General features: G+C 33.6%; 1 protein-coding gene across 15 annotated transcripts in view; it reads left to right on the forward strand.

Moving 5' to 3' along the window:
• Positions 1-21,940, forward strand: part of SUPT20H (SPT20 homolog, SAGA complex component) — a 48,708-nt gene that overhangs the window by 26,107 nt on the left and 661 nt on the right. For 5 of the 15 annotated variants that reach the window (XM_074304868.1, XM_074304872.1, XM_074304870.1 and 2 more), the window contains exons 20-25: positions 1,675-1,981; positions 2,890-3,044; positions 5,037-5,092; positions 15,288-15,440; positions 19,499-19,604; positions 21,126-21,229. In XM_074304868.1, the coding sequence (XP_074160969.1) occupies positions 1,675-1,981; positions 2,890-3,044; positions 5,037-5,092; positions 15,288-15,440; positions 19,499-19,604; positions 21,126-21,229 (881 nt within the window). The remainder of the gene's footprint in view (positions 1-1,674; positions 1,982-2,889; positions 3,045-5,036; positions 5,093-15,287; positions 15,441-19,498; positions 19,605-21,125; positions 21,230-21,940) is intronic. The other 10 variants (XM_074304875.1, XM_074304879.1, XM_074304877.1 and 7 more) reach the window with 3 other exon arrangements.

Below are 21,940 nucleotides of genomic sequence, written 5' to 3' on the forward strand. Positions count from 1 at the left end.
GAATGATAAAACTTAAATGTACAGTGGGCCCCCAATTGTATCAGTTTTGCAAAGTTGAAGGCAGGTCTCTTGTTGCTGTATGTATTTTATGTTTATTGTATTGTATGTTTTTCTGTATCTATGTATGCACCTTTGTGTATACGTTTCTAATAGATTTACTATCTGTGTTACTTTTTTCCTTTAAAAAATTAGCCTGGTAATTAATGTGATAGTAAGATTCCAAAGTATTCTTGATACCAATATACCTTGGACCACTTTGCATTTTACTTAAGTTATGCAGCAGATTTGATATTTTTAAAAATGTCTTAGGGATACAGCAGTTAAATCTTTGTGTATGTAACAATCTGTTTAGTCCTAAGGTGGTAATGCAATAAATTAAAAGCTGACTTAAAAAATATATATTTCTATGCTGTTGTATAAATCATTGTCGAATGTTAAACTGTGATAATGATTGTAAAGCATTATATTGAAGATGTTAATATATAATTTTTTCCAACTGAGTAATCTTTAAAGGTTTAAATATCAGTGGCATGATTACTAGAATTCTAGCTCAATGTTGAACTAAATTCTTCAAATAAAAATGAATCTTAAAGACATTTTAGAAACAGATCTGTCCAAAGAAACTCCATTCCAGTTTTTACATTTTTAAAATAAACTTATGTGTACTGAACCTTTTAGTACATGGCACAGTGATAGAGTGTGGTTCTCTGCATTAGTTATAAGCATCTTCATCCTGATAGCTCAAAAGGTGTAATTTTTCTGCCTTCTTGTTTTGCACAAAGAAAAACAAAAATCTTTGATAAATTCTCTAAGTCTTCTTCACACCTTCTTATGTTGGGGGTATGGATTATGTTACTCTACTGCACACGGTTGTTACTAGAAGTAAGGGTTGGGTGACAGCTTCTGGACATTCACATTTCTTTCCTTTCTTTCTGCAGGACATGAAAGCTAAAAAAGAAAACACCTCAAGAGCTTTTGGTTTTGCTTTTTTTTTTGTTTTCTTTTTTTTTAAATTGATAAACTGTGCGTACTGCATTCACAACAAATTTTCTATACATTCTACATTTAAAGAGAAATACACAGTTACTGTTAAAGATACAGTATTGTCACCTTTAAAATGATTTGCTTTATTACTGACTTATGATTTGGGTGATTTACATTGGAAATTATATTTATTCATATATATATATATCTATATATATAGGTACCCATTTTTTGTTTATTGGCCAAATCTAATTTATGAATATTGTTATCATTTTGATTCACATTTATCAGATTATTATATAAATTATACATATAGTTTAAAAGTTAAGCCAATTTAAATGACTCATTACAAAAATTAATTTGGGTTGCTTCAGAACTTTAGTTTAAAAAAAAAAAAACAGAATATAGGACTTTTAACTTTTATATGGATGTTGGAAAAAGTATCAATTTGTATTAGCATCGTAATAGTAAAATTACCACTAATGGACTTTTTAGGTGATATACTGCATCCTTAATTGTGATTGAGTGTAGTAACACTCTTGTATCATACGTAGAAATTAACACTGCAGTTTACTGCTTTAAAAAAACTGGAACAAATTGTCAGTGCTAAGTAAGATTCCATTAACCTTATTTTAAAAAGGACTGGCCTTTTATAACAAACTAGCACTTTTTATTTTTCTCAATGAGCAGGATCTGGAACTCCTAAGCCATCTACTCCTACACCAACCCCTTCATCGACCCCACACCCTCCTGATGCTCAGAGCTCAACTCCTATTACCCCTTGTGCCACCCCTACTCCCCAAGATTCAGGCTTCACCCCTCAGCCCACTTTGTTAACCCCGTTTGCTCAGCAGCAAATGTCTCTGAGCCAGGCAATGCCTGTAATGACCATTCCTCTTTCCACCATGGTAACATCTATAACTACAGGAACCACGTCCACCCAAGTCATGGCAAACCCTGCTGGACTTAACTTCATCAATGTAGTGGGCTCTGTATGGTAAGTTTGCTTTGCTGCCATGTTTTCTCATTAATTTACATGAATTATAACCCTGAGATGTATGTTCAGTAAAATTCATTGCCCAAGAAAAATAGTTTTAAATTTCCTAGTCTAATATTTATTGGACATACTTATAAAATTAAAAATAAATTCCACATTAGCCAGATGTGAAAATTGTCTTAGTTTTACACATCAAAAATTATGAATGTGTAATTTTTAGAAAACATAATATCTATAAATAGTATGTTGTAACTATCCTCGTACTGTAGTATTTCATGGTGTGTTTTTTTTTCCCTGCCTTTTACATTTATAAATAGTACAGTGAAATCTTCAAAATGAATTTCTCAGTTTTACCTACTTTGTAGCCATCTCTTGACAAAAATTTTTTTTTCTCATATTACACTTTTTAGGAATCCTTTTATTATATGTAATATATCGTTTCAGCCTGCAAATCAGTATGTTACCTAAAAATAATGAAATAAAGACATTTGTGTACAAGAAAAAAGAAACACACACATAAAGAATTTAATGTCATTTTTTTGCATGCAAATTTTTTTTTTCAGAAGAGCAATCAACCAGTTCTAGAAATCATTCTTTCAAGAATTTAGTGGTGTTTTATTTCATAAAGTAAACGAAAATGTATATAAAAAACTTAGCCATTGCTAATGCTATAATATCACAAACAGGTGTTTGAATCATAGAAAAAAAAATCCTGCTGAAATTTGGGGGCAATTTGTGTGTTTCACAGTTATGCATTTTTTAAAAGAGACAAAGTGAATGAGTAGACTTAGATTAGTCAGTATCACTAATGACTGCAAGTTTGTTCTAAGTTCAATTGTTTGCTGCTATTAAAGAGGAAAAACTTGTTACTATTTTGGATTTAACGTGTATTTTTTCTTCATCTGCAGTGGAGCACAAGCATTGATGAGCAGTTCAAATTCCATGCTCGGGTGTAATACTGGTGCCATAACCCCTGCAGGTTTAAATTTGAGTGGCATTTTACCCTCAGGAGGTCTGGTACCAGGTGCATTGCCAACTGCAATGCAGTCAGCCTCTCAGTCAGGTTAGTATATTTAAAATAATGTAATTTTGAAAAGCAAATATTTATGTTGTCAAGACAGTATCACCTCAAACCTGAAAGTTACAAGCCTCTAACTTCACTAAATATATTACATTATCCATCATGACCACTTAGGGTTTGGGTTATTTTTCACAAAATTGATAGTAAAATTTCACGTAAATTCCATCAAGAGAGTGTTTCCTTTGTAGTATACTTAAATTTATAAATCATTTTCATCTAATTTGTCATCTAAGATAATGCATTAGATTAGTTCAAATGACTTTTGAATACTCTTCCAAATCAGATTTTGTGATCCTTTGCCGTATATGCTTCCTGTAATTGATTTTTTTAAAAAAAATCTATAAAACAATGTTAGCATACTTTGTAAAAGTTATTATTGGCCAGATTTAAAGTTAGGAATAAATTCTAAGTGTTTTTATGAAATAGTTTGAAAAATCAAGTTTTTCCCATTGCTTATTTATAAAAATGAGAAGGCAAATAGTACATTTTTAAGTTAAGTTTAATTTGGTTTTTTTTTGTTTTGTTTTTAATTTTTTTTTTCAGTTTAATTTGTTAAATGTTTTCCTGAGTTTAGAAGATTAATATGGTATAAATGGTTGTTGGTTGTTGGTTTTGCTTTTTATAAAGAATTAAAAAAAAAAAAACTTGTCATTTATTTAAAATTTTGCATAAAGAATATTAATTAGTCTTTGTAATTTAATAGAAATGTATATTCTCAGTTGCTTACACAAAGTTCTTTGAGACCTCTATGGTTGAGTATCATACATGTCTTCTTCCCCTTATTAGATTTCATCTGGTTATATGGTCAGTTGCTACTGAAAATAATGCTCACAATTAGATTTTATGTTAGTGTATTTGATTGTAATATCTTAAGAATCATACCTTCTCTGTAGTACCTTGAGAGTTATACCTTCTGTTCTGAGAATTCAAAATTTTGTAGGAACTGGTTTAATGAAAAAAAAAAAAAAAAGATCACAGGCACATTAATAAACTTAATGATGCTGCACCAGACATTACCAAGTCATATGTTAAGAGACAGAAGCGAGCCTTGTTTCCCCTCTTATCAAATTACAGTGGTTCCTTGATGCATAAGTGAAATAATCCTCCTCCTTTTGGACTTTATATAGAATTTATTTGTAAGCTTAGCTTTAACACTTTATCAGTAATGACAGTGAAGTTATACTTACCTTTTTGGAATGATTGCTCTGATTTAATGCTCTTTTATGCTTTACTAAGGCCACAAAGCATATGTGCTGTTTTTGAGGAATATCATAAATGCATAGTCTGCCAAAGTCCAATTTGAGTTCTGGTAAATGAACTGATTATATAGAGTTATCGCCTATCTAGGTTAATTGAACTGACATTCTCAAATACCTTAGACCAAAATGTCTTAAGGTTTCTTTATGGTGTCTTTTCCCAATTGAATACCTTATGTCTATGATCTACAGATAGATTTAGTATGTTTACATAAAGAATTTAAAATATATAATCATTCAGCAAGCATTGTTTAAGTATTATGTGCCAGATTCTAAGCTGAAGAGGCTTAGAAATGCAGGAAGAAACATGCTGTTTGCTTTCAAGGTGCTCAGGATATTGGAAGAGACAACATGCAAATAACTATGTATGTACAAGATACTGAAAATGAAAGGTATCCACAACCAAAAATCATAATTGTAATGATATTCCTGGTGCCTGCATAGCACTATCCTAGTCTTCTGCCAAAAATGACTCATTAATAAGTTCTAATATCTATAAATAGAAAGTATTATTTTGTTAATGATCCCCAAACCCATCAATATTATTTTTAAGTTTTTCTATTTCAAATATAATATATTAAACAAAATACAAACAAAACTTTAAAAATAAACATGATTTGTTGAGAATATGTTGAGAAATAACAAATTCCAAACCTATTTTAATGTATACCATTGTGTTGCTTCCTTTTTATAATTTAAAAAACCTTTTCTTTGTCAGGTGTCCCTTTTGGTTTAAAAAATACATCAGGTCTCAGGCCCTTAAACCTACTCCAGGTAAATATGATGCTGCTTCTGTTCACAATTCATGTGTCTGTATTTTTAATATGTGGTAACTCTTATTGATTGTTTTCAGCTGCTTATACCAGCTTTTGAAAATGAGGGGCTTTATCAGGAGTATATTGAGAGTCTATATACATTGCCAGGAAGCTGAGAAAGCACAGTCAACATTGTGCCCCCTATTCTCACTGATCTGGGGACTTTTGAAGGCAAAGGGCTGAACTAATCCTAGAAAGGAAAGGGAAAAAATGTAATTCTACCCTGGGATGTATGGTTCCAACTCTGGATTAGTCAGTTACTTAAGCATTATTCATTAGCATATAACATTAACTATTATTTTTAATAAATTTTATTATAAACTTTAAAATAATCAATAAACATTAATGTTTCCATACACAGACAAGTTGAGAAAATGTCAAGTCATGAATCCATTACATACAGTCTTTTCTTTTTAATATTTAACATGATGGAAGACCCACATTATTACTCTGCTTTTTCTGCATCCATCTGAATCCTTCTCTGGTCCCTAATTTTTTTTTTTTTTTTTAATCTTCCATTGATGCTCTTTTATTTCCTTTTCCTACCTTTTTTTACTTCCTACCCTTTTAGAGCAAATATTGTAGACTTATTATGTGTTGAAGAGGCATGTAGTGACAGTATGTTTAAAATTCAGCTAGCTGCAAAGCAAAAAATAAGTTGTTTGTATATATATTGTGGGAAATACCATTAGTTATCACTATAATCAGAAAAGAAAACTTTTTAATACAAGTACAGAAAGGCACAACTAATAACCACTTTTACATTAACTGCCTTTTATCAGTTACTTGTGTTTTAGGGGGATATGATTTAACCTTTTAAATCCATACAAGTTTCCATGGTGAATTTGTTATGCTCTAGCCACCATTATCTTTTTAATGTCATCTCACCAACTGATAGGACATGGATCAGTTCTAAGCAGAAAGTTAATTTAGAATTCAAGAAATGACAAGTTATTTTAAAAATTTTTATTGGATTAAACAAAATTAATAGATAAGAATTAATAAGTTCAAAAAAGTATAATAGTCTTTATGTAAATGGTTTTTTAACTTCTACAAAGTTTTTGTTAATAAATCAAGGCATAGTTATCAGATTTCAGCTAAATTTCTCAACAGTTAAGTAGAATTTACTTTGGACTTCCGGCTAAGATGGCGGCGTGGAGGCAGACAGCTGCTTGAGCTCCTCGCTTTCTCTCAGAACTTACTTCATGACAAGCCTCAGACTTAATGCTTGACCCAGAAAGAAATCCACAAATTATCACCAAGAGAAGACATCCTTGAAAGTCGCCAGAAAAGGTCTGTGTTTGTTCGGGGGAGGGTCAATCAGACTGGGCGCAGACTGAGGGCAGACAGCCAGAGCAAGACAGGCAGCTCACACAGCTCAGACCGGAGGGGGAGGGGTGTGATCTCTGCAGTTTCTGCGAAAGGGCTTTTGCCCCAGTGTGGATGCTCCGTCTTGGCAGCAAGCCAGGAGCCACGGAGAGGGTGTAAACACCGGAGGTGAAGATTAAAACCCCAGAAAGCCAGCGTCTCTCAGAGCCCGGCCACCCCCAACCCCCACCTGGACTGACTCGGTGCGTTCTCGGAGCCTCAGAGCGCAGACTCAGTACAGTCATTGCTGTTCTGTTAGTGGCTCTCTGCTGCCCTATCCCCAGTCTGTAGAGGAAGCCCATTAATAACATCCAGCCCTATCCCCCGCAAAACAGACCAATTGCTTCTCTTGTCAGTTTGTTTTCTTTGATTCTGACAAAATGAATAAAAAATTCAAAAGGGCTCTAACCATTGACAGCTTTTGTGTGGAGAGGGAGCAGACTTCAAATGCTGAGGAGACTAGGAACAGACTGTCCCCAGATGTATCCCCTGGGAGGGATATAAGCTGCTCCTCAATGCAAAAGAACCTCATAGAGGAGATCAAAAAGGCTCTCACAGGAGAGCTGGAAGAGAAATGGGAAAAGGAAAGGGAAGCTTTGCAAGAGAGCCTGGAGAAGTCATCCCATGCATTCAAAGACAGAATGGATAAAGAAATCAAATCATTGAGAAACAAGATTAGTGAGCTGGAAAAGGTAAACAACTCCAAGGAAAACAGGATTAGTGAGCTGGAAAAAGAAATCAGCTCTCTAAAAAATAAAATGGATAAAATGGAAAAAAATTCCATAGAAGATAAAAACTCAATTGGACAATTACAAAGAGATATAAAAAAAGTGAGTGAAGAAAATACATCATTGAAAATTAGACTGGAACAAGTAGAAATGAATGACTCAAGGAGAAACCAAGAGGGAGTCAAGCAAAACCAGAGAAATGAAACAATTGAAAAGACTGTCAAGTACCTTACCAGAAAGACAACAGACCTGGAAAACAGATCCAGGAGAGACAATTTGAGAATAATCGGACTCCCTGAAAAATGGGAGGAAAAAAAGAGCTTGGACACCATTTTCGAGGAAATTATCAAAGAGAACTGCCCAGACGTTTTGGAAACAGAGGGTAAAATAGACATTGAGAAAATTCATCGATCACCTACTGAAAGGGACCCTAAAATCAAAACGCCAAGAAATATAGTGGCCAAGTTCAAGAACCATCAGACAAAGGAAAAGATATTGGAAGCTGCTAGAAAAAAACAATTCAGATATGGAGGATCCACAATAAGGATAACCCAGGATCTAGCAGCGTCCACATTAAAAGAACGCAGGGCCTGGAACATGATATTCCGAAAGGCTAAGGAACTTGGTATGCAGCCAAGAATAACTTACCCAGCAAGAATGAGCATCGTTTTCCAGGGAAGAAGATGGACATTTAACGAAATAAATGAATTCCATCTATTTTTGATGAAAAAACCAGACCTACATAAGAGGTTTGATCTTCAAATACAGAACTCAAGAGACTTCTAAAAAAGGTAAAAAGAAATCTTGAGAACTATACTTCTGTCAAAAAAATATGTAAAGAACATATGTACAATTTGTCTTAGAAAATAGAGGTGGAAAGGAGATTATATCATAAAAAAGTACAAAGTGGTGGTACTACATCTCATGAAGAGGCAAAGGTAACCTATTATATCTGAGAGAAAGAAAGGAGGGAGATGAACATAGCGTGTATCAATAGACATATTCGATTTATGGTGAAACTTCTTCCACTTCATTGAAAAGTGAAAGGGAAGGAGTAAGCTAAGGGGAAGGGAATACAGTAATTTCGAGGAAAAGGGGTAAAATAAGGGGAGGATCTTTAAGGTGGGGGAGGGATCCTAAAAAGGGAGGGCTGTAAAAAGCAAGTGGTGTTTACCAGTTTAATACTGGATAGGAGGGTAAAAGGGAAGGAAAGGGGAAAAGCATAAGCAGGGGTTAATAGGATGGCAAGCAATATAGAATTAGTCCTTCTAACCATAAATGTGAATGGGGCAAACTGCCTCATAAAGAGGAAGCAGTTAGCAGACTGGATTAAAAGTCAGAATCCTACTATATGTTGTTTACAGGAAACACACCTGAAACAGGATGAGACATTCAAACTAAAAGTAAAAGGGTGGAGCAGAATCTATTATGCTTCAGGCAAAACCAAAAAAGCAGGAGTAGCCATCCTCATCTCAGATCAAGCAAAAACAAAAATTGATCTAATTAAAAGAGATAAGGAAGGGCATTATATCCTGCTAAAGGGAAGCATCAATAGTGAAGCAGTATCAATATTAAACATGTATGCACCAAGTGGTACAGCATCTAAATTCTTAAAAGAGAAATTAAGAGAGCTGCAAGAGGAAATAGATAGCAAAACTATAATAGCGGGAGATCTCAACCTTGCACTCTCAGAATTAGATAAATCAAACCACAAAATAAATAAGAAAGAAGTCAAAGAGGTAAATAGAATACTAGAAAAGTTTGATATGATAGATCTTTGGCGAAAGCTAAATGGAGACAGAAAGGAATATACTTTCTTCTCAGCAGTTCATGGAACCTATACAAAAATTGATCATATACTAGGGCATAAAAACCTCAAAATCAAATGCAGTAAGGCAGAAATAGTAAATGCATCCTTTTCAGACCATAATGCAATCAAAATAACATTTAATAAAAAGCCAGGGGAAAATAGACCAAAAAATAATTGGAAACTAAATAATCTTATACTAAAGAATGATTGGGTAAAACAGCAAATCATAGACATAATTAATAACTTCACCCAAGAAAATGACAATAATGAGACATCATACCAAAATGTGTGGGATACAGCCAAAGCAGTAATTAGGGGAAGTTTTATATCTCTACAGGCCTACCTGCATAAAATAGAGAAAGAGAGGGCCAACGAATTGGGTTTACAACTAAAATTGCTAGAAAAGGAACAAATTAAAAACCCCCAGACAAACACAAAACTTGAAATTCAAAAAATAAAAGGTGAGATTAATAAAATTGAAAGTAAAAAAACTATTGAATTAATTAATAAAACTAAGAGTTGGTTTTATGAAAAAACCAACAAAATAGACAAACCCTTAGTAAACCTGATTAAAAAAAGGAAAGAGAAAAAGCAAATTGATAGTCTTGAAAATGAAAAGGGTGAACTCACCACTAATGAAGAGGAAATTAGAACAATAGTTAGGAGCTACTTTGCTCAACTTTATGCCGATAAATTCGATAACTTAAATGAAATGGAAGAATACCTTCAAAAATATAGCTTGCCCAGATTAACAGAGGAAGAAGTAAGTAGTTTAAATAGTCCCATCTCAGAAAAAGAAATAGACCAAGCTATTAACCAACTTCCTAAGAAAAAGTCCCCAGGACCAGATGGATTTACAGGTGAATTCTACCAAACATTTAAAGAACAACTAACTCCAATGCTATGTAAACTATTTGAAAAAATAGGGATTGAAGGAGTCCTACCAAATTCCTTCTATGACACAGACATGGTACTGATACCTAAACCAGGTAGATCGAAAACTGAGAAAGAAAACTATAGACCAATTTCCTTAATGAATATTGATGCTAAAATCTTAAATAAGATATTAGCAAATAGACTTCAGAAAATCATCCCCAGGATAATACACTATGACCAAGTGGGATTTATACCAGGAATGCAGGGATGGTTTAATATTAGGAAAACTATTAGTATAATTGACCATATTAATAATCAAATTAATAAAAACCATATGATCATCTCAATAGATGCAGAAAAGGCATTTGATAAAATCCAACATCCATTCCTACTAAAAACGCTTGAGAGTATAGGAATAAATGGACTATTCCTTAAAATAATAAGGAGCATATATTTAAAACCTTCAGTAAACATCATATGTAATGGTGATAAACTAGAACCTTTCCCTGTAAGATCAGGAGTGAAACAAGGTTGCCCACTATCACCATTACTATTCAATATAGTACTAGAAACTCTAGCCTTGGCAATAAGAGCCGAGAAAGAGATCCAAGGAATTAGAGTAGGAAATGAAGAAATCAAATTGTCACTTTTCGCAGATGACATGATGGTATACTTAGAGAACCCCAAAGACTCTGCTAAAAAGCTATTAGAAATAATTCAGAATTTTAGCAAAGTCGCAGGATACAAAATAAATCCACATAAATCCTCAGGATTTTTATACATTACCAACACAATCCAACAGCAAGAGATACAAAGAGAAATTCCATTCAAAATAACAGTCGATAGTATCAAATATTTGGGAATATATCTACCAAAGGAGAGTCAGGAATTATATGAGCAAAATTACAAAACACTTGCCACAAAAATAAAGTCAGATTTAAATAATTGGAAAGACATTCAATGTTCTTGGATAGGCCGAGCGAATATAATAAAGATGACAATACTCCCCAAACTAATCTATTTATTTAGTGCTATACCAATCAGACTCCCAAGAAACTATTTTAATGACCTAGAAAAAATAACAACAAAATTCATATGGAAGAATAAAAGGTCGAGAATTGCAAGGGAACTAATGAAAAAAAAGTCAGAGGAAGGTGGTCTAAGTGTACCTGATTTAAAGCTATATTATAAAGCAACAGTCACCAAAACCATTTGGTATTGGCTAAGAAATAGACTAGTTGATCAGTGGCATAGGTTAGGTTCACAGGACAAGATAGTGAATAAAAATAGCAATCTAATCTTTGACAAACCCAAAGATCCCCAATTTTGGGATAAGAATTCATTATTTGACAAAAACTGCTGGGAAAACTGGAAATTAGTATGGCAGAAACTAGGCATGGACCCACATTTAACACCACATACTAAGATTAGATCAAAATGGGTCCAAGATTTAGGCATAAAGAACGAAATCATAAATAAATTGGAGGAACATGGGATGGTTTACCTCTCAGACTTGTGGAGGAGGAAGGAGTTTGTGTCCAAGGGAGAACTAGAGACCATTATTGATCACAAAATAGAACATTTTGATTACACCAAATTAAAAAGTTTCTGCACAAACAAAACTAATGCAAACAAGATTAGAAGGGAAGTAACAAATTGGGAAAAAATTTTTACAGTTAAAGGTTCTGATAAAGGCCTCATCTCCAAAATATACAGAGAATTGACTTTAATTTATAAGAAATCAAGCCATTCTCCAATTGATAAATGGTCAAAGGATATGAACAGACAATTTTCAGATGATGAAATTAAAACTATTTCCACTCATATGAAAGAGTGTTCCAAATCACTATTGATCAGAGAAATGCAAATTAAGACAACTCTGAGGTATCATTACACACCTGTCAGATTGGCTAAAATGACAGGAACAAATAACGATGAATGTTGGAGGGGCTGTGGGAAAACTGGGACACTGATGCATTGTTGGTGGAGTTGTGAAAGAATCCAACCATTCTGGAGAGCAATCTGGAATTATGCCCAAAAAGTTATCAAAATGTGCATACCCTTTGACCCAGCCATACTACTACTGGGCTTATACCCCAAGGAACTACTAGAGAAGGGAAAGGGTCCTGTATGTGCCAAAATGTTTGTGGCAGCCCTTTTCATAGTGGCTAGAAGCTGGAAGATGAATGGATGTCCATCAATTGGAGAATGGTTGGGTAAACTATGGTATATGAATGTTATGGAATATTACTGTTCTATAAGAAATGACCAGCAGGAGGAATACAGAGAGGCTTGGAGAGACTTACATCAACTGATGCTGAGTGAAACGAGCAGAACCAGAAGATCATTATACACTTCAACAATGATACTGTACGAGGATGTATGCTGATGGAAGTGGATTTCTTCAACATAGAGAAGAGCTAATCCAATTCCAATTGATTAATGATGGACAGAACCAGCTACATCCAGAAAAGGACTGGGAAATGAATGTAAACTGTTATTTTTACCTTCTGAATCCAATTCTTCCTGTGCAACAAAAAATTCGGTTCTACACACATATATTGTATCTAAATTATACTGTAATATATTTAACATATATAAGACTGCTTGCCATCAGGGGGAGGGGGTTGGGGGAGGAAGGGAAAAAATCTGAATAGAAGTAAGTGCAAGGGATAATGTTGTAAAAAATTACCCATGCATATGTACTGTCAAAAAATGTTATAATTATAAAATAAAATAAAAAATTAAAAAAAAAAAAAAAAAAAAAAAAAATAAAGTAAACCATCATATAAAAAAAAAAAAAAAAAAAAAAAAAAAAAAAAAGTAGAATTTACTTTACCTCCTCCTAATTTCCTCCCACTTTTACCTCCTCCTAATTTCCTCCCACTCCAACCTTGGATAACACATTAAGAGGAAAATGACCTTGTGCATGTATGATTCAAAAGGATATCAACCCTGACAGGGGAAAAAAGGGTTTATTGATAGATTGAATAAAGTTTAATAGAAGGAAGAAACTGCCTAAGAAATAGCAAAGGAGCATACTTTTGATTGCCAGATAGCTATTTAAAATCATTTGAGTTGTATGTGAAAGGTTTAATAGCCAATGAGTTAGGATCAAAGAAGAGAAAAATTGCTTGAGAAATAGTAGAGGTATTTGTCTCCATACCTGTACTCATCTAAGAAGGTCTGTAACAGAAATTTTTTTTTGCATTTTACATAACTCCCTTAATTCCAAGTGAGCTCAGATTTGGAGCTTATTTGGTAAAGCAAAATTCAAAGTGGAGAACCAGTCAGGGAAATTTAAGCCTAAACTTAATCTGTCAACTCATATTTATTCCTTAGCCTTTTTTTGTTTGTTTTTGTTTGGTTTGGTTTGGTTGAAAGGTGGTGATACTAGAAACATTTCACATCTACATAATACTTAGAGTTACTAGATATTTTACATATGTTAACATATTTGGTCTTCATTATTATTGCTCTTAGAAAACAGGCTTGGAATGATTCACCTAAGGCAGAAGGTTGTGACTTAAAAGTCTTCACCAAATCCAGTGCTTTTTCCATATTTGCTTGCTTTTTCTAATCTAAACATCCGCTTCTGTTCTACCCAATGCATGAGCCAAACAGCTGAGACAGAATGTCATAGATAGCCATTGTTTAAATCAGGAAGATCCCTGTCATGCTGGTTGTATGATCCTGGGCAAGCCATTTATTTTCTTCAACTAAGAAACTTTTAATTCCAGAGATGGTGCCACCATGCATGGGTAAAAGAGGTTTCTTTATTTCGGACTTTCCTATACAAATGAACTCACAAATTTAGTACTTGTTCCTTCCTACTGCCAAAGGGCTTACAGAATGAAAAATCTGTATATGAACCATCATAGGAATCATTTATGTAGGTGCAGGCAAATACCAAGGATGTCAAAAGTGTTTGCATATTTTAAAATTCTAATCTTTTAACGGGTTAGGTAATATTCCCAGTTATAGTTGGAAAAAAAAAATTGTAATTTTTTTGTCCCCATATTTGGATAGGTATCTTTATGATCCTAATTTGGGGGAGGGGAGGAGGCCACCAAGACAGGGTTAAGTTGCCCAGAGTCGCAAAGCCAGTAAGTGTCAAGTATCTGAAACTGAATTTGAACTCAGGTACACCTGACTCCAGGCTTTAAGAACAGTATCCAGCTGCCCCTTGATCCTAATATTATCAAGTGCCTAAAGATATTGCATGATTTATATTGTAAAGCCTCTAAAAGGTAGGAAGGTAGGAAAGCCTATGTTTAAATCCTGTCTCTCTGAATTGGACAAATTACTTAAATCTTTGTAGCCCAAGGCGAATCTGTATTGGTAGAGGGAATTTTTTCAATAGGGAAATAACAACGATGACATTCTTTTAAAAACCAGACAATGAAAATTCCTAAAACAAAGTGTGGGCAACCAGAGCTGAGTGTATTCTTTACAAATGGCCTTTAGATTTATGTCTCAGAATTGTGCTCTAGAACCTACCAGAGTTTTTCTTTGGTAAATTTAGTTCATTAGTTGGTAGGAGATGGCTCTTTTTTAGACTTGTATTATTTTTTATCAAGTGCTCTTCCACTAGAAAGTTTTTAGGATAGCATTGTGTTTAAGATTCAAGGAAGGTGAATTTAAAAGGTAAAAAGAAACAAGAAACAAGAAAGGACTTTATCCTGAGGTACTTAGTAATTTGTCATCTGTAAAAATGAACATTTACATTTTCCTTTTAATAATTGTATCAAAAAAGAACATTCACATTTTCCTTTTAATTGTATCAAATCTTCAAAATTACTGCACAATTCTGGACAATGATCCAGCCATCAAGAATCCAGAATTCCCTCTCCTTTATAGATCTTTTCCTCCTTCCTAATGGTTGTGAGCTATCCATGAGATATTGATTTTCCATTGATGCCTTGTCACTATAGTTTTGTCCTAAGTGCTTGCTTACATCTTGTTTTATGGCCATTGTGATTCCTTGAGAATCACACTCTTTTTCTTATTGTACCCCAGTGCTTAACAATAATAAGTGATAAAATAAACGATTTTTCATTTTTAAAAAACCTATAATGACAGGTTATCAAGTATGTTTTGTTCATATTTTGATCCAGTGGATTGAGCACTGACTGGAGTTAGAGCATTTTTTGAGATTTTTCAGTACCTCCATGGCTTTGAACATATCATTTAACCTCCCATTGTTTTGGTTTTCTCATCTAAGAAATTAGGGATTATAACTAAGTGCCTTCTGAGGCCTCTTATAATTCTAAACCTAAGATCAAAACAATCCAGATATCAAAAATTCTCTTTTAACATTTTATAAAAACAGTGAACTTAGCCAATTAACAATTTTTTAAATTTCTTAACAGATTCCAGGTGGTTCACTCATTTTCAATCCACTCCAGCAGCAGCAGCAGCAGCAGCAACAGCAACAGCAACAGCAACAGCAGCTCTCTCCCTTTTCTCCACAGCAACAGTCTCAGCCCCCTACAACTTCTAGTCCACAGCGGCCAGGAGAACAGGTATATGTCCTCTTTGTTCTTGTATATGACTAAGATTTATTGAATTTATAACAATGATCATGTCTAGATTAAATTATAATGATTTATATAGTCACAGTGTGACATGAGTTGGTTTTTCAATTTGATTTTTTTTAATAATTTACCTTTACATTCATTTATTATCTATTCCTCTCACTGTTTTCCCCTACAATCTTCTCCCCCATTGAACTAAAACAAATTATTTTTTAAAATGCTCATCATAAAACATGCATTATTCCTACATTAGCTGTGCCTAAAAACATGTTTATCTCTGCATTTTAAGTTCATCACCTCAATGACAAGAGATGATATAGCTTGTTAAATCTTAAGTCTTCTGGACTTGTGGTTTATTCTTACATTAGTCAGAGCTCTAAAAATAAATTTGTTTTTTATGTTATGTTATTGTTGTATAAATTGTTCTCTGGCATTTGCCCGCTTCACTGTGTTTCTGTTCATAATGGTTTCTCCAGTTTCCCCTTTTATCATTTCTTATGACACAGTAATAATCCATTTCATTCACGTACAATTTTTTATTCATTCTCTAATAGGAAGATACCTCCTTAGTTTGAATTTTTGGCTCCTAAATAATTTATAGAACTGCTATGAACATTTTTTATACACATAGGTCCTTTTTATTCATCTGTTTCAGAGATGTCTACAAGTGGTATAGATGGATCAAAAGGTATGCACACTAACTTGTGGGGCAGAGTGCCAATCTCAGAATGACCCAATCAATTCACAGTTCTACCAACAATGTACTTGTAAACTTTCTATTGTCAATAACTTGTCATTTTCCTCTTTTGTTATCTGCCAGTCAGTTGAACCTGAAAGTTAATTTTTTCATTTGATTACTGATAGTTTAAATTTTTTCTTTGAAAATTGCCTTTTCTTATTCTTTGAACATTTATCTATTGGGGAATGGCATTTTCTCACTTTCATTTCTTAGTCAATGCCAAATCCTTCTGAAACTACATTGCTAAGTACATTTTCCACATATATGTGCTCAAAAGATTATTGGCATGTTATTAAAATATAAAGTGTAAAGAATTTGACAGGGCTATTAGATTAATGCAACATTTTGCAAAGTGCTGTAAATGAGATAATAAAAATTACAGCACTTTGCAAAGTGTAAAGCTATTTCTATCATTTAGTAGTTCCTCAGTACCCTGCAAATGCAACATTGAATTCAATGTTTTTTACTTTATTCTATCTTGAATACGCTAATCCTTTTAAAATAAGTTTTTCCTTGAAGCTTTTTTATTTGCTTCAGTCCTTTGGGAGAATTTGCATGATTTGAAAACTTTAAATTAAGTAACTAAAAGCAGGAATTTAGTGGTATGATAAAACTTGTTAGAGATCATACTTTTAAAAAGTTAGAAGAGAAGCAGATTATGTAGCTTTCACTACTATTTGAAGGAAATATATTCTTAACCAAACAAGAAATAAGAGGCAATTCCAAAAGATAAAATTGATAACTTTGATCACATGAAGATGAAAAGCTTTTGCAGTGTTAATGCCTTCCAGATAATTAGGAAATGATCAAGTGGAAAAAGGTCTTTGATTTCTCTAATAAAAGTTTGGTCTCCCTTATATATAAACATACATAAAATTGTAGCTATTCCCTAAGAGGTGACGGGTCAAAACAATGAAAGAATGCTCTATATCACTAGTAATAAGAGAAATGATAAAATGACTTTGAAGCTTCACCTCACTCTGCAAATTGACAAAGATTGAAAAAAAATAGTAAATTTTGAAGGAGCTGTGGAATGCAATTTGGAATTTTGTAAAATATCTACAATATTCATAACCTTTGAATCATTTCTGGACTTATAGCTACACTCTTTATGGTAGCAAACCATGCAACCCAGGTCTTGCTATTCTTCAGTTTTTCATTATTTTCTTCTACCCATTCTGCAATCCATTTTCTGACTCCATGTATTTGCAATGGCTATTTCCCTTTTCACCTTTAAATTCCACTGTTGGCAGGAAGTCTTCTCTGGTACCTCCCATTTGTAATCCTTTGCCTTTCTGTTTATATTGTGTGTGTAAAATCTTTTGTTTATATAATTATTTGCATGTGAGCTCCTTGAGTGCAGGGACTATGTTGTTTCTTTGTAAACCCAGTTCCTGGAACTTAGCATTTTGTAAATGCTGGTTGACTAAATTACAGTTCAATGATTGTCTTGAACCTATATCTAGGAATAATCAGTATTCCTTTGAATGTATGTTAGGGTCTGCACTTCTGTAGAAGAGCATAGTCTCTCATTCTCATATCATAAGTATATAATTCTGCCATGGTCATGGCATCAAAATTTATATTCAAAGAAAGATCCTCTTCACTTTAGGCCTTTCCTTTGGGACAATGTTATTCTGTTGCCATTAACTTGTACATTGATGTACCTAAGTAACAGTCAATCCTAATAGCATAGGATACTTTCTAAAGCACCAGGAAAAATTAATGTTGAATTTATGCAGAGTTAATATTATTCTAGCCCACATTTTTCAGTAGAACAAGGATTATTTTTACTAATTTTCCTGAAAACACAAGGCAAATTTGTACAAATCTTAGATATTGATACTTTATTGAATGAATTTTTAAAGCTAAAGTATTTAATAGGTCTCAGTTTGACTGAGGCTGCACTTATTCAGTGATTAAATCTAGGTAGCAATTGAGGCAAAGAATCTCCTCTTTAACCTAGCCCCCCCAAAAATCTAAATAAATAAATCTGAGAACAGAGGACCCTCAGGATTTCTGGTCATAGCAGAAACGATTGCTATTTACATTCAGTCTAAGTTAATCAGGACCCAAATGGGGTTTAGCCTCGCACTATGAGTAACCAGTTTATGAGACTTAGAGTGACTTTGGTTTAAGCTATGGTCCTTAAGAAAGAAATTTAGCCAGTAAACCCCAAGACAATTTGAAATGGTTCAGAGATCAAAAGAAAGAAAAAAAAAAAAAGGGTAAGGATATGTTTGTTTTCCCTATGTGGACAGAGGGAGAGAATGGAAGGCAGGGAAGAATAAGGCGAAAGGGAAGGAGGAAGTTAGTTTCCCAGTTGACCAGTTCTAGTTTGTGGAGCAGGCTCTACTCAGAGCTTTGTTTATCTTCCTTCTTGAAGTGACCATAACATCAGCGAAGTAATGCCGTGCCATGCAAGTGAATTGGATTTAAGTGAGGGAGAACTGTGCAAAGTTACCAACCTTACGTTCCCTTCTGGAGCCATATGAGTCCAGTGGCCAGAGATATAGATTAGGACTACTAGAGATGATTTATACAGCAATTCTGCTTAGGAGATGTTACCTTGCTTTTTAAAGGAAAGGAGATAAAAGTTAGCCTTGAAAATATTATGATACTCCTTTCTGTATTCATTCTGTATTCTGTCTCACACTAGTAATAATCCCAAAAGAATTCCCCACAAGAATTGCATTGTTCAGTCTCAATCATTAAGTCAGCCTGAGCCTCTTTATCACTGCATTACTATATACATCATAGACTTCCTGATCTGGATGTAGACTCAGTATTTGATATATTTTTTCAACCTTACCCACCCTGGCTGAAAAGCTAAATATCTATTTTTAAAGGTACAGAAATTTCAATGATAATGGCAATGTGATTCTTGTGGTCAAGAATTATTACCAACTCAAAGTTATCTCCTCAGTTAGAAATCAGATTTGCCCAAACCCCAATGGTTTCTGACACTCCAGTGGCTTTCACTATTCTATTCAAGATGGCATCATGCTATCATCAACCCTTGATCAAGTGAGAATTTCATATAACTTCATATAATTGAATTATATAAAATTATGTTGTTGATTCATCTAATAAGTGACAATACCAATTGTTAGCTTTAAATACTTATATTCTGCACTAATTTTTTTCCCTAAAACTTAGTCTAACATTGTAAATATTTTTTTAAAGGAGAAAAGTTATTATCATGTTTAGAGAATTTTTCTTTTAACTTTCAAAAGAAAAAATTGTTTTTTCACTGTGTCTTCAATACTGCCTCTTTTTGATTTTTTTTTTTTTTTCTTTTGATTAGAGTTCTGAACCAGGTACAGTTAGTCAAGACCAGGCTTTGTCTGCCCAACAAGCTGCTGTTATTAACCTGACTGGAGTTGGGAGCTTTATGCAGTCCCAGGCAGCTGGTATGTCTTTGCTCAACTTAATGCTATATTTTCAAGCTAAAAGTACTCAATCCAAAATTCACTTGCCGTTTTTATTTCACCTTTTGAATTATTTTTTTCTTTTCCTTTCCAGGCAGATGATAACTGGGGACTTAAAAGTAGAAAGTAGAGTTGGTCTTAAATGTGTGAACTCTTGAGATCTGTCAGTTGAGGCCCCTCTTAGTTTATTATATTCAGTTGTACTTCAAATAGGAATGCCTGGCCCTCTACAAATTACTAACTGTAGTTGTTACGTATGTTATGTTATAGTTAAAATTCTGCACAGTTATTAAATGAATTAGGATATTAGAAAAGATTGATTTAAAATGCTTATCAGTAATTGTGCACAGTATTTACTTACTCAGAATGTTTTTTTTTTTCCCTGTATTTTATCTTTTCTTTTTTCCTGGCAGTTTGCATATCCTGTCTGTTGGACAAATCAGTTAACTACTCTGCTTCAGTTGGTCATCTGTAAAATATAGGGATTGGACTAGAAGGACCACTAAGGTCTTTTCCATCTCTTTATGTGAAATAATTCATTAAGAATACAACTTGAATTATTAAAAAAATTACTACTAAGAGAGTCCACGTTATATAGGTCAGATGCTAGAAGAATGGTTGTTACACAGAACACATTTAAAAAATTAGTGGATTTTAGGAATCCCTTTACATATTTCTTTCCCCCATATAACTACAAATATGTGAATTTAGACACCATTTAATATGTAGAAATAAGCAATTAAAGGAAATACCTTGGAAATAAATAAATAATAATTGTAGTACAGGTATGATAATACCAACAAAATACTTTGGTGGAAAGAGCAATGAAGTGCAAATCATGTATTGTGGGTTCTAGTTATGCCTCTTGTCACTAACAAGCATGTGACCTTGGATAAAAATTACTTAAATTCTCTGGGCCTTGAGTTACCTACCTTGGAAATTGGGGGAGGTGAGGGCAGATTAATTATTAAGGTTCTTTCCAGCTCAAATTCTGTACATTTATCAAAATGTATGTTGATTAATTTTGTTTAAATAGTTTTGACTTCAACACAAGTCTTTGTCTTGAAACCCTTATTTGGCGTTTCTAAGTTATCTTATTTAGGCTCTTTCAAGGTTCTGGGGAATATAGAAACATATACATTTTAATTTTATGGGTAGCAGTTTTTGACACTGGAAAAATACCTTCCAAAATAAACAGCAAGATTTTATTCCCAACTTCTCTGAGTTCCCCTCTTCCCCTATCCCATCTTATCTCTCAAAAAAATTCTTAAGAATATAAAATCCTATAGGAAAACTTGTTGCATGTCCACAAAAGCTTTATAACCTGATTGCATGCATCAACTAACCAGTGACTACTTTATTCTGAAATGTTTGTGATTTTATAAGATTAATCATACATACTGACAGTCTTTCAATTATCCCATTTTCTGTGTTGCCCTTTTCTAACTCTGATAACCTTCAAACCTTTTTGACTGGCCTGCTTTCCCCTTCTCCTTTCTGTAGTGTTGTCTCAGCTTGGCTCTGCCGAGAACAGACCTGAGCAAAGCCTTCCTCAGCAGAGATTCCAGCTCTCCTCTGCCTTTCAACAGCAGCAGCAACAGATACAAGTAATCCAGCAACTTCACTCTGATTACATTTTTTTAAAAAATACAATTCTAAACTCCCAAAGTACTCCCTAATACTTTGGTTTAGTTCTCTCTTAATTCTTTTATGCACTATAATATTCAGTAAATAAAGTTACTAGTAAATTTAGCATCTAGAGTTTCAACATACTGGTCATTCAGCTTGAATATTTAATATTTTAAACAATTAAGTTATCTTTTTCTAATTCATTATTCAAAGAGTCCTGGCAGCACATTACCAATTCTTCCCAGTTGCCATTATCATTTAAAAATCAGATGATGCTTAAGTGCCAACTATTTTTGACATTATAGTGCAGAAAATATATAGCAGCGTTCATACTACTAAAGGTTATAACTTGGGGTGTCTTTCATTACTTTAGTTTAAATAACCACTATAGCAAGGAAAAGGAACTTGAAACTTGAGATGTAAATATTTATATTGCTACAGATTCTCACTATAAACCATGTTGGTAACTGAAGTTGCTGAGTTACTACAGTAAAACTGACAGGGCAAAATAATAAAAACAATTTAAAAGTTGATCCATGATCTTTAAAAGGCCCTCAGCAGGCTTCCGTGCCACTGGTGCTGCTTGACTGTGCATTGTCTCAATGTGGTACAGTCCCCTTTGTTATTATGGTGCTTTCTCACTTTGAAGTTTTGTTGTTTTCCATCATTCTCTCTCAAAAAAAAAAAAA

This window comes from Sminthopsis crassicaudata, chromosome 3 (genome assembly GCF_048593235.1).
Source record: "Sminthopsis crassicaudata isolate SCR6 chromosome 3, ASM4859323v1, whole genome shotgun sequence".
In the NCBI taxonomy this organism is placed as follows: Eukaryota; Metazoa; Chordata; class Mammalia; order Dasyuromorphia; family Dasyuridae; genus Sminthopsis; species Sminthopsis crassicaudata.